Below are 13,630 nucleotides of genomic sequence, written 5' to 3' on the forward strand. Positions count from 1 at the left end.
TCGAATAAACTGAAATTCATGCTCTCCTTGAAATTAACAACTTTAAAAGAAAAAAGATTATATCCCACACTTGATAGTTTGTTAAAATATATACTAATTTTTAAAAATGAAGACTATGGAAATTTCATTTGCCATTTCAGTTGCTGAAACATATTAAGGCTAAATTCTCAAAGGGACACAGGTATGCTATGGTGCCAGAATATGTAGAAGTAGAACATAATGACTTTATTCAAGTTTGCTCTTGTTACCTGATGCATGAATATTTAAAAGATATTTTATAAAAACTTACATCTGTAAGTAATGGACTGACCATAACAGAGGGCTTAACCTGGAATACATGGATAGGCTTAGGGGCCCATGAACCCCTAAAAATGTATGCAAAACCTAACATGTATATTGGCATGTGTATCTTTTTGGTGAGAGAGTTCATAGTATAATTAGATTTTCAAAGAAGTCTATGACCCAAGAGGTTAAAAAAAATTACTTAACTAGAAACAGTCAAAAAGTCTTTTCAACGTGAATTTGTACAACAAAATAATAACCAACAGCTCCATCTATGGGTATAAGTCCTTATCACGTAGCAGAAATAATGACAACTACCAGAGATCAGTGCATCTTGTGAATGCTTGTGTTTAAATCTTCAGTGTCACTTCAGTGGGAATTTATTAACTACAGGATCACAGTTTTTTTTTCCAGATATAGATGTAAAAATTCGGAGACCATTGATGAATTCTACTTACAGTACTTCAGCACCAAAAAATTGGGCAGTTATGCTGATATATGTATGTACAGTTCAACATTTGTCAGTCTTAAAACGCTTATTTATAGTGAAATCTATATAAAACCGTTAAAAATTTTTCTATTTACATTTAAAAAAAATGAAAAGTATAGTTTCCTTTGCCACAACTTGTCAAAACTGACTCTTACCCTCCCACCCTCTTACCCCTCACTCTACTTGTGACAGACAGTGATCACAAGACCAAACATATTGCTTTAACAAATCGTGTCCTAAAAAGGTAGAATGTTTAAAACCATTACATTTAGAACTGTAAATGAACTTTTTATACATTTCAAAGGGGGGTAAACAAAATTATGTAAAAGTTATTTTCAAAGTCTCAGTCCAACATGAATGTGCAATTTCAATGTTAAGATAGCATCATATGAATAATTTGTTTTCCTGAACATAACTGAACATTTCCTTTGGATCAGAAAATGTTTCTTTTCCTCTGTTTCACAATGAAACATTTTCTCATTAAGTTTTCTTAAAGGAGAAGGGGGAGGTTTGGAGATGGAAAAGGTAGGCAATCCCAGCGTACAGGAAATTTGTCAGAAGGAATATGGCCTGCTTTGAAATGTTTACATTTAAATAAATAGAAGGCAAGTGTGCTGCCTAGAGCACAAAGGAACAACAACACAATAAATTAGCATACAATTGGTGAGAATGTACAAGCCACCCAAAAAGTATTTCCCACGGGTTAGGGACCTGATTTCTACCATCTGACAAGGTTTCTTTAATGCCAGTATTAAAGAACTAGTTATTTTATAAAATATGAACTGAGCAGATGTAAAATGTTAACCAATTCAGCACTTACAGGGATTTGCAAAAACATACAAGATTAAAAAAAAAACTGTTCCTGACACACTGTTTCAAAATACAAACTATTCACATTCTCCTTTTTTGATGGTGTTTTGCTCAGTAGAAACCAGCTGAGGAACATTCACAGGAAAAGTCGCTTTCCACTGCAAGACAAACTTTTCCATTAGCCATGGTCCGACAGAGAAAGAATATCATGTCTCACGTCACTGTAGATGTGCATCTTTTTCTTTTTTCAAAAAGAAGTACATTCCCCTGTGAATTTTATCTTGTTTTAAAATGCTACTCCTGCAGCAATCCTTGTTCAAACACTGCTGTTTCAGGGTCCACAGTCTAAGCATGGGCAAAGTGCTCTCTTTAGACATCAAAATACAAGGGTTTCCCTGGACACTTGGTAACCAAGTAGGTTTTAAAGTGCACTCCTGTGTCCAAAACACTAGGACCGTTCAGCAGAACTCTGAGAGGGGCTGGGTTCGGTTCCCTCTTCTGTGCTACTGTCTATGTCCTGCTCCATTGCCGTCTCATCGTCATCCAACTGCTGACTGGTGAAGTTGTTTAGCTCAAGGAGCCCGCTGGGCTCTACTACCACATTGGAGCTGGAGTGGCAAGGAATAGCATACTGGGGAATGGCCTGAAAGAGAAGACACAGGAGAGCTTTACGGTTTAAAAAAAAAAAAAAAAAAAAGGTGACAGAAGGATTTCCTCAACAATAAGGAAGGAAAAAAGGAAACTGACATTAATTGGACAACTACTAGATGCCAGGCACTGTGCTAGATGCTTAATATTATTCCCATTTTACAAATGAGGAAACTAAGATAGTAAGCGACTTAATCAAGGTCACACAGTTGGTCAGTGTTAATGCCAGGATGCCATGATTCAAACCCAAGTCCTCTACAACTCAAAGTGATCTTTCTACTCCTTAATGGTGCCTCTTCTAACAAAGGAGGCTGAAGTCTGGGCCTAATTCAAGAGACAGACTTTGAAGGACATTTTTATTTGGTCATTAAGCATATTTTAAATGTAAATGTAATCAGATTTTGCTTATTATTATCTGTAAGATGAATGGTTAATCTGCTGATACCACAATATATTTTAAGCCCTTTGGTAGTTCAAAGGGGAAGTTATTTGTTTGGGTCACATAATAACAATCTTTATTGAAAATAAGACTAGGGAGGACAAAACTGTCTTTTGAACAATAAAAATACCAATAGATAAACACATATTAGGCCATATTGCCTTGTCAGATTCTTTTTTCTCAACTTTATTATATACCTTCTTAAAAGGTATATCAGTTCATATCATACCCCTACTTAAAACTCTACAATTGTTTCCTATTGTACTTGCTATGAAATCAAAAGCCTTACCATGGATGGTTCCAGCCTTATGCCAAACTCACTGGTACCATAGGGTGTTTGCACTAGTTCTTCCCTTCTTCCTGGAATACTCCTCCTCCAAATCCTTACATGGCTGGTTCCATCTTGTCATCTGCATCTTAGCTCAAATGGTTAGAGTAAAAGGCTTTGAAAAGCCTTTCTTCTACGAAAGGAAACCAGAGTACTGGCTCGATCCCACCCCCCACTCCTATTATGTTCTGTTACATTTTCTTCATTGCATTTATCATCTCTTTGTTTTCTTCTCACCCTTAGAATGTAAGAGCCAAGACAGTACGGACCAGAGCACAGAACTCGACTATCTTTTTCAGTGTTAGATGCCCATAACTTTAAACAGGGCCCAGCACACATTAGATGCTCAATAAATACTTTCCAAATGAATAATGTATCTTTAACATAAAAACCCCAGAGCAAAGCTGAATATCAGCACTTTGAAAATATACCTAACCAAAACAACCATCTACTGAGGGAAGATGCAAATTTAAGTTTAATACTATCAAGAAAATAGTGTAAGATGCCTAGGCATTGATTCTAGGGTGCTGAAGTTTTTTTGTTTTTCCTCCCTCACCCTCCTGCCCCTGTTCCATATAGCTAATCATTGTGAAAAAGTCTCAGGTAGGGTCAGAATTTTAGTTCAGCTCTGGCTTTGACTTGCTGTGGACCTCTGAAAAAGTCACTTCACTTCCTTGAGCTTTAGTTTAATCTTGTGTAAAATAAGATAATTAGAGAAGATATGCTCTAAAGATCATTGCAGTTCTAAAATTCTATCAATTCCACATATATAGACTCCTTCAGAACAGAAGATACATTCCTTTTGTTTACTCCTCTATCCTCACAACTAGCACAGTGCCTGGAAGACAGAGGTTAAATAATACATGTGGAATGAATGAATGAATGAATAAATGAAATACAGATTATCTGTCTACAAAGCGTTTAATATTAAACATGCTGAATTTTTACAGAATAGTTTTTAAGGAATCAACTTCTGCAGACTTCCTTCACTCATGTCAATAGGTTCTTTACTAAATCAGTAAAAATCAATACTTTGGGTCAAAGCTAAGCATAACTAGTGAGACCTGAAAATGTTCTAACAGTATATTAGTGATGATTATAATAACAGGAGCTATCCTTATTGAGTATTACTCTGTATCAGACACTTAACCAGCTGCTTTATATACATTTTCTCAATCCTCAAAACAACCCTGTGAGTTAAGTGTTATTGTTTCCATTTCATCACAGGGACAGAGGTTAACTCTGTTGCTCCAAGCCACAATGTGGTTAAGGAGTACAGGTGAGATTCAAATCTAGGCATTTCTGACTCCAAAAGCTTGGTTCTTAATCACTATGCTGCTCTTCCCTCTGGCACAGCAACCCAGCATATGGTACATGCTAAAAGTTAGTTGATATTCTTGTAGAGAACCCACTCATTAGCTATCATCCTTGATACATGAAGCAAATTACATTTTCACCCCTTTTCACAAAGTACAGAAAATAATTTCTAAATACGTTATTCAAAATTATTTTCAGTTTAGTGAGTATACCAATTTAAACTCCCAGGAGCCACAGTAAATTTTAGTAAAAATAGTAATAGCTACCATTTATTGGGCAATCACTACAAGCCAGGTACTGTGCTAGGTGCTTCATCTCAATTTTGTGTAATCCATATGTCAATCGTGTAAAGTAGGCATTCCTTACTCCCATTTTACTGATGAGGAAACGAAGGCACAGTGAGGTTAAGTAGTCTTGCCCAAAGTCACACAGTGAATGGCAAAGCCAGGAAACTTCCTTTTTCACCAAACCCTACCTCTGCAGGTGGAAAGAAAACGTAACAAATCCTTTGGTCAAGGATTATTTAGTTCACTAACATTTGTTCTGACAGGAAGGAACAAATTATTTGAATAATTTAATGGCCAGATCTATTTGCATTTAAGCATTTCCCCCATATTAAGTTAAATCATATTTGGATTAATATTGGTCAATTTGCATTCTCTCATGGCTTGGCATCGCAGGAAAGGCAAAATTTACTATAGGAACACCTAAGTCACACAATAGTGAGTCTACGGTAAATACTAGACTATCCACGTTTCAATACATCCAAATTCTCAATTAACTAAAATGTGCTGCTCTGACACCTTCCAAGCAAAAACGATAAATGTCAAGAGAACAACCTGATACCTTGCAAGGAGAGAGGGAAATAAAACACAACTTCTAAAAGCTACTCTGGACCCAGTGTAACTTTTCAGTCTGGACCTGTTATACAAGATGACAGATGAGTTTTAAAATGAAGGGAATGTGAGGCATAGTTAGATCTACTGTCAATGAATAATCCATCATGTTCACTAGCCTGTACTTACCAGGGCAGGACAGTAACCATAATAAGATTTTTCAATAACACAATGATTGAAATAAAAAGCAAAGCTTTACGGTTAATCCCAGGTTAGACATAAAATTAAATTACTAAGAAACATTCTCTTACAACATGTTTCTCCAGACATTTCAGTTAATTAAGGTTTTATTGTCCTGAAAACCATAAATTTGGATCAAGAACTGTGTTTCTGCAAGGAAAGGGTCCCTGAAACTAACTTGAAATAGGAGTACAATCCAGTTATATCCCAGAAGTACAAACTACTTATATTCTTTGGGCAAAGACTGGGGAGCCCAAAGTTTGACCTGGGAAGTTGCTGATCTTGTAGGTTGACTTGCTGAGTCAACACTGGCAAGTATGGCTTGCATCTATGAATCAAGCAGACACATGGGCCCAGGGCCCTTGACTGCCTCTAAGGTGTGCTGTTGTGACAATATCTATCAATTTTCTAGGACTTTGTTTCAGAAAATAAGTATAAATTTGTAACAGGTAGTAAACCAAGTTTGTCATATGCCATCTCAAAGATAAATCTCTTTCCCATTTTGGCTTGACTTTTCCTGTGACATCCCAAAACACACCAAACCCACAACCCCCAATACGCTCAAGATTTCTGGTGTTCCTTCTGATTCTTACCTGGATGATAATTTCTGCTGGGCTCTCTTCAGCTTTCTTTTGGACTACATTCTGAATACGCATGAACTGGCCTGTCGTAGGCACTCCTGGTGCATCGATTTTCCTTGTCGTTAGGGGAGGGCCAACAGCAGATGGACTTGAACAGGACTCTCTACATTTCTGTTGCTGGGGAGTGGAATTCGCCATCCCTGCCACCACCACATGGGTGGAGGGTAATGATCCTGCTTCACCAGTGAGCATACTAGTGGCAAGAGCCTTCTTTGGGGGATCCACTACCATATGCTCTACATTTGTATCAATCTGAGCTTCCATCAAAGACATTTTCAAAATGTCTGACACTGCTGTCTTCTCAGAGGCCTGAATGGGAGATATGCTTGTAACTGGTGATGTCAACTTAGGCACAGAACTGCCACCAGTTATCTTTGTAACTGTGGGAGGCTGGCGCCCCTCAAAAGTTATCTTTGTAACAGAGGATCCTTGGGTTATAACTGGCTGCTCCACCTGAAAACAAATTGGGGTTGTGTGTGTTACAGCTACATATCTTTGAGAAAACCTATCAAACACCCCAGACAATATGGCAAAAGAAACATTCGTGCGGTATACTAGGAAGATATTTTGAAGCTCGGTGTTTTAAGAAGAGGGCTGATGGGAAAGTATCTGATTACTTGTCAGAAACCTAGTAAAAGAGGAGGGGTCAAAAGAACCTTTGTTCAGCCAGCCAAGGTTCATAACAGTAAAGGAAAAAAAAGTCACAGCAGCCTTGTTTTCCTTTGGGATTTACATCCCCACACAGTATACTTTCAACCGATCTCAAGTTATTTCATATAATCTTCAGCTTTTTAAAATAAAAAGTAGGGTTTTTTTTCAATCTTCTGCTTCAAAATACATTTATACAAACATATTCTATATATATGTATTTATAATACACACATACATCACTTCAAAGCCACTGATTTTCCATAATATAATTTTTTTTCAATATTCACAGATAATTCCTCCAAAATCTAGAAGATAAATCTAGAAGATAAATTTATTAACCAAATCGTGATGATGTAAAACTACAAAGGAAGATGGTCAATGAAGCTCCTTAAAAGACTATATTTTACTTAGCATTATTGCCACAGAAATAGAGTTTACAGGCATGGAAATAAATATTTTATACCTAAAAATTAAAAATAATTTAGGGATATCGCTTCTAGGCACTGTTGATCAATGCTGAAGTTATTTCATTAAAAACTGCCTGGAAAATCAAGTTCTGAGAGCTATGCTTTTTTTTCTTCCTATATTAACGCGTGCATTTCTTCCCTAATGTCAACCTTCTGATGGGGTAAAGTAATACCAGTGTAATGAGGCTTTTGAGTTTCCTCTTGCCAGGAGAATGCACTGCTAATCACGATAGGGCCGTGATGTTCTCATTTTTTCCGTGAACAGAGAAGTTTAACTTTGCATGCTATCAATATTCCGTTACCTGGCTTGCCGGCTGTTTCTCTGACGAGGCTGGGAGCGGCATTTGGCTCTGGGGGGTTTGGGGCTGCACGTAGATTTTTGGTTGGTTCGGAGCCTGCTGCAGTTTGGGGAGCTGCTGCGTGGTTTTCACTGCAAGCACCTGTACTACAGTTTGTGGGGGCTGTGCCATTAAGGTAGGAAGCTGCCTGTCTTTGGCCACCATGGGATGCTGTGTGTGCTGTACATCTGGCTTGGGCTGTGCTTGTTCTTGCTGGAGAGGGGTGAGTTTTTGATGCCTGATGGAAAGCTGGGGCATTTGCGGGAGTTTGTGCTGGAGCTGGTCTGCCTGCAGGTGGATGGTCTGCTTCTGTTTAGTCTGGAAGCACTGCAGAGTTTTCACTTGCAGCTGAGTCTGTTCCAGCTGTGGCTGGCTAAGTTTCTGCTGTTTAGCTGACTGTGACTGAGTCAGGGCAGATCGATAAAACAGACCTGTCTGAGGGTCTAAAGTGTCCATCTCTTCAACCTCGCCCTCCTCAGTTCCAAGTTCCTCGCTGTGTTTGGTAAAAGCAGTGTGACTGCTTAATGCCTAAGTAAAAAAGGCACAAAGTAAGAATGAAATAAGAAAAACACCTATATTGCTACATTTTCCTCAAATTGGAAAAGACTTGATTACAAGAATCATTCAAAAAAATTTCAGAAGGGAGAACCTAAAAAGACCAAAAAACCCCAAGGTTTCTAAACCTAAAGGGGGCCTTAGATTGAGACTCTTATAATTTCAACTCTTAGTACTTCAACATTAAGTACTGCAAAAACTGGCCAAACTCACTGCAATAAGCAAAGTCCTAGAGGGCCCAGAACTTATAGGTAAGAGAAATAAGGATGCCCTGCAAGCACAGCACGACACAGAAAAAGAAAAGGCTCCCTGGCTCGGGACACAGCTCTCCAGCCTGGTCATCAGAGCTCTTCACCTGTCCAAAGGAAGAACGCAGCAACCCAGGAGTGAGGCAGCCAGAGAAAAGCCAAGGTTCAGAGAAGCCCACTTTGGCCGTGTGCCCATCCATCCAGCACGGTCCAGAGGGAGGCGTTATCTGAAGGCCGTGCCCATCCCAGTCCCCACAGAGGGCCTCTCGGCTCCGAGTGGAGACGGTTCGTCAGGCTTCATGCCAAGGTCTGCATGAACTGCTCGCTGCCCCAGCCCTCCTCGCTCTTTGCTTGGGTTCTAGGCCCACCAGGCAATGGCTCCCCAGAGACCTGGCTCCCAGGAGGGAAGGAGACCGGGGAGGGGACAAGAGTGTTCCTATCAGTAGAAAGGGAGATGGCCTGGTGTCAGTTATAACAGTGTTGGGAGGAGGCAGCGATCTTGAGTGACATGGTTAGGGTCAGCTGTCCGACCTCTCTGGGTGTCTTGAGGAAGGTCAATGTCAGGACAGCCAGACGAGGGCCAGACTCCAGGCTGAGAGCGGACACCCAGCAAAACCTCTGGCCATCTGGCTTCCCTCACTGACAGAAGATCCACCCCAACCCCATCCTTCCCACTGCCTTGTCAAAGGCTACACATCTACTCTAAACTTTAAAACTTTGAGATTCAACTGAAACCCTGCCCTATCTCATAATGACCTTACGCATACAGGTTTTTAATTCAATAATTTCTTCACTGCCTTTCCGGTAGTTTGCCTGTAATTAGGGTCAACCTCTACCAGCTGAGTAATGATAATTTATGTGGCTACTAATAATAAGTCATGCTTAAATCTGATATTTATGATATAACTTTATAATAGAGGCAGGATGCTTTGGGTTTAAATCCTGGCTCTGCCACCCAGAATAGGTTATTTAGTTTCTATGAGCATGAGTTTCCTCATTTGTAAGAGAGAGATAATTCACCCACCTTGCAGGATCATACCAAGAATTAAACAAGTTAAAGTATTTAAAGCTCAAAGCACAGTATCTGGCACAAAATCAATGTCACCAATATATTTTTTCCTTTTCCCCATTACCCTTGGTACCAGATTTTCTGTTTCATACTAATTCATTCTCCTTCCTGTGAGTCTCTTCCTCAACTGATCACATACAGTGAAAGAAGTAAAATATTCAATAAATATGTTAAAAAACGAAAGAAGTCAAATATTTATTTACCTACTTAATGTTTCCATAAGGATTCATTATAAAAGCAAAGAGTAAAACAAATGAAAAACCCAGCAACAGCAACAAACAGCTAAACAAGCCAAATTCTGTTTCATCTGAAAATCTTACCTCAGTGATAAATCCTTCCATAACAATAAAAAACATAGAAACAGTGACCAATTCTGATGTCATAGATTCATCTAGATAGCCTCACCCTTTTGAAATGTTAAGAGTTCACAGAAGATCCAAGAATACTATTTCTTAATTACTTTCTGGTGTTAAGACTCTCAGTTCATTTCCCTTACTCACTCCTCACAGATGAAAGAACTACATACAAACACTCCTCAACTCAGTTATTTCCCCTCTTATAAAAGGAGATGAAACTAAACCTTATTTCAGGAAGGAGGCAGTTACAGAAGGTAGGAGGAAAAAGAAGAGATACAACCTGCTGCATGATGTGGGTGATTGCTCCAGGGGAAGATGCTGGGATGGACTTCACCACCACCGAAGTCTGTGTTGCAGTCTGTGACTGAGCCACGTGTTGGAGGAGGGTCCGCTGAGGCTGGGAGGGCTGCTGGGGCTGGGAGCGATGGCTGACTGAAAATAGAGAAGGTGATGATATTTCTCTAGAAATCACCACAGCATCTGTAACCAGCAGTCATTTGAAACAAACGTCTGTGAGATTGCATCACAGAGAGAAAGTGTGGTACTAGGAGGCAGAAGACCAGAGTCTGCCCACTTATGAGCTGTGTGACTCTGAAAAAGTCACTTAGCTTCTCTGAGACTCTGTGTCCTCATCTGTAAAACGGGAATAACAGAGTTATTAGAAGGATGAGATGAGAAATGTATGTGGAAGCACTGTGAAAACTATTATCACAAAGGAGGAACAAATCCCTTAAAGTTATATCCTCTTGTGAGTTGTACTCTTTCTCCAGTGACCTTTACCCCATTAAGGTAACAAAACAACCATCAGTTTCTGCAATCAAATCCCAGACTAGTATCTTTAAGGACAGTGAGACAGTACAAGTTCTTTAATCTCTTGGTCCCCGTTCCAGATGCAATACAAAAACCAGAAGCATTCACTCCTTTATATATAAAGTGACACTGTCTCATATCCTAAAGATGTAATAAGAGGTCAAGGTGATACTGCAGAAAGAGAACTGGACCAAGAGTCACAACTGGATTCTGTCCCGCTCTGCCACCAACCAGCTATGTGAATTTGAAGAGGTCACTTAAACTCTATGTTATTAACCTCTAAAATTTAGAGGTTTTATTTGTGTTTGTTTTATTTTTGTTTTTTTATTGGGATAAAAACTTATTTTTTAGAAGAGGACCAAATGAAGTAATGAATTGAAAATTGTCCTTAAATTGTTAAGTACTAAAATATAAAGTTAACAAAATAACAGAAAAGTCAGTGTTCTTTCTTTCATCTATTCAAATTTAGCTCATCTGACACAAATGAGTGAGAGTATAGTTTAGGAAACAACCCCACCTCTTAGTCTCTTGCTACAAGGTCCCATGGAGTAAACTATACATTTATATTTACATTTATATATAGATGTAAAACGATACATCTATGTTGATGCCAAACTACCATTTTTAATCAGCCTCAATTTCAACTTTTTTTTTCTTTTTTAAATGTATTTATTTTTGGCTGTGTTGGGTCTTGGTTGCTGTATGCAGGCTTTCTCTAGTTGTGACGAGCGGGGGCTACTCTGTTGAAGTGTGTGGGCTTCTCATTGCTATGGCTTCTCTTGTTACGGAGCACGGGCTCTAGGCACGCAGGCTTCAGTAGTTGTGGCGTGCGGGCTCAGTAGTTCTGGCGCACGGCCTTAGTTGCTCCACGACGTGGGATCTTCCTGGTCCAGGGCTCGAACCCATGTCCCCTGCATTGGCAGGCGGATTCTCAACCACTGTGCCACCAGGGAAGTCTTCTCAATTTCAACTTTTTAAACAGTATAAACAATTATCACTTCTTATTCTACAGACCTTTAAAAATGCTTATGGTCACTAGGAAACCAACTTTTTGAATCAGGAACAGATTAAAACAAATCTGTAAAATTAGCTAAGGATTTTGAGAGTATCAAAACCCTCTCAATAATCCGTGGTTCTAATTCTCATATATCTTGATCTACAATTTCAAGTAGTAGTGGTTCCATACTTTAAAAAGTCATAGTGGAGCGACCAAGGGTAAGATGAAACTACAAAAATCAGTGTAAAAGTGCCATTTATGTGTTATAGTACAGAACTTTAAAACTAGCCAGTGAAATATAAACAAGCTTTATTTTTATAACATATTCTATCTAAATTCACAAATGCAGTTTTTCTATTGTTGCTATACATATGCCTACATGTGATATGAGGTTATAGGTAGCACCAGCAGTATTCTTTTATAAATGTACTACAGTATCTTACTGTATTTCACAATATGCTTTATATGTACATTTTAAATTATATGTGTTAATAAAATCTTTCATATGTGTTCAATCAAACTGAAAAAAGGTTTATATTAAAATAAGTATTGAATCATTTATAATATAACTGAAAAAGAGAAAAAACAAATCATACTAATAATATTAAAATTAAGCAAGCAAATTAATGAAGTTTTTTACTGATGTAAGCATCATCAGAAATGAATGACATTTGAAAAATAAATAGTACATAAATATAATTTCTGATGAAATTATCAGATTATATGGCAGATTTCTGTTGCCCACACTAATCTTCCTAATTATTACATTAAATTTATTAAGAAATGAAATGGATTTAATAGATGATCAGCTAAAACCATTTAAAAATAATCCTCATTCAAGACACTATAAATCTCTTCATAGTAATTCCCCAGAGTGCAGAAAAGTTAGAGAAAAATAATATCCACTGCAGGATGATACAAGAGGCCAGGGCCAGGAAGCTGGCTTTGAAGTCAAAGAAAAAACTCAGTGAGGCTGAGGATATATATGATGGGAGGAGATTATGGAAGGGAGGTCACAGAGTGCATATTTGGAAAACAGCTGAAGTGACCTTAACTGGGCCATGTAAACACCATAAAACAGTCACTTATTTCTTTAAACAACTCATTTTTCCAATGTCAAACTGCTCATTTCTGAGAAAGAATCCTAGTATTCTGCAAAAGGAAAGTCTCTCTCCCTTTCACTGAGTAGAGCTTACCTTTCCTCTACCAGATCAGAGTAGAGCGCATCCATTTAAGTGGTTCCCCCTCAAACAATCATATTTTACCTTAGGTTATACTACAAATGGATGCACACCACTTACCTAGAAGGGGAAAAGCAACCTCTGTCCCCTCATCAGTGCGTTCTGAAAAGGATAAGTAAGGGAAGAAATCATAGGTCTTTTCATCTATTTACTGTTTGATAATCTAGTCTATCCCCAGAGGTTATTATTGATTTCCCCAACATACTATGCTCTGCTTTTTGCTAAATAGCTCTAAAGAAAGATACTAGATGGCTTTCCATAATCTTTAATTGGATTTTCCCTTTAGGCAATTTTAACCCATTAATCTTAACAATATCTCCTAAAATGATACCAAAGAATTCCTTTTCCACTTTGTTATTTACATCCTTCAAATATTTGTAACTTTATGTTCTTTTTTAATCACTGCTAAAGAAAACGTAAGACAGGTGTTCTTTACATACTGCCTCATAAATTATCTCTCCTAACCCCTAATTATTCACATTGCTACTCTCTGAACTATTTCAAATCTCAAGGTAATGAAGTGTCCCAAACAGAAAGCAGTATTCCAGGTGTGGTCTCACCAGAATATGAAAGAATCTATTATCCTTCCTGCTCCACTTCTCTACATATGCCATCCAAAAACCTCAATAGTGTTTTGCTGCCAGACCACATTTTAAACAAATACCTAATGTGCTTTCCACCAGAACTCCTAAGTATTTACAGGGATTTAAAATTTTCCATATTTTTTTCTTTATATTTAAAAAAATTTTTTTTAATTTTCCACATTTTTTTCTTTACATTTTCTTTACATTTAAAAAAAGAAAGAGGCTTTTATACCGTATTTCTCCCTTGACCCACCTCCCCTTCCCCAAAACTAAAAAATCCAGA

General features: G+C 38.1%; 1 protein-coding gene across 4 annotated transcripts in view; it reads right to left on the reverse strand.

The window, feature by feature from the left end:
- Positions 1-1,014: 1,014 nt before the first annotated feature.
- Positions 1,015-13,630, reverse strand: part of EMSY (EMSY transcriptional repressor, BRCA2 interacting) — an 80,442-nt gene continuing 67,826 nt past the window's right edge. For 2 of the 4 annotated variants that reach the window (XM_082845484.1, XM_082845485.1), the window contains 5 exons: positions 12,824-12,865; positions 9,996-10,147; positions 7,452-8,015; positions 5,984-6,484; positions 1,015-2,225 (listed from right to left, as the gene is read on the reverse strand). In XM_082845484.1, coding sequence (XP_082701610.1) covers positions 2,031-2,225; positions 5,984-6,484; positions 7,452-8,015; positions 9,996-10,147; positions 12,824-12,865 — 1,454 coding nt within the window. In that variant the 3' untranslated portion in view covers positions 1,015-2,030. Of the gene's footprint in view, positions 2,226-5,983; positions 6,485-6,524; positions 8,016-9,995; positions 10,148-12,823; positions 12,866-13,630 lie in introns of those variants that run through there. The other 2 variants (XM_082845483.1, XM_082845482.1) reach the window with 1 other exon arrangement.

Source organism: Leucopleurus acutus (genome assembly GCF_964270905.1).
Source record: "Leucopleurus acutus genome assembly, chromosome: 8".
NCBI lineage: Eukaryota > Metazoa > Chordata > Mammalia > Artiodactyla > Delphinidae > Leucopleurus > Leucopleurus acutus.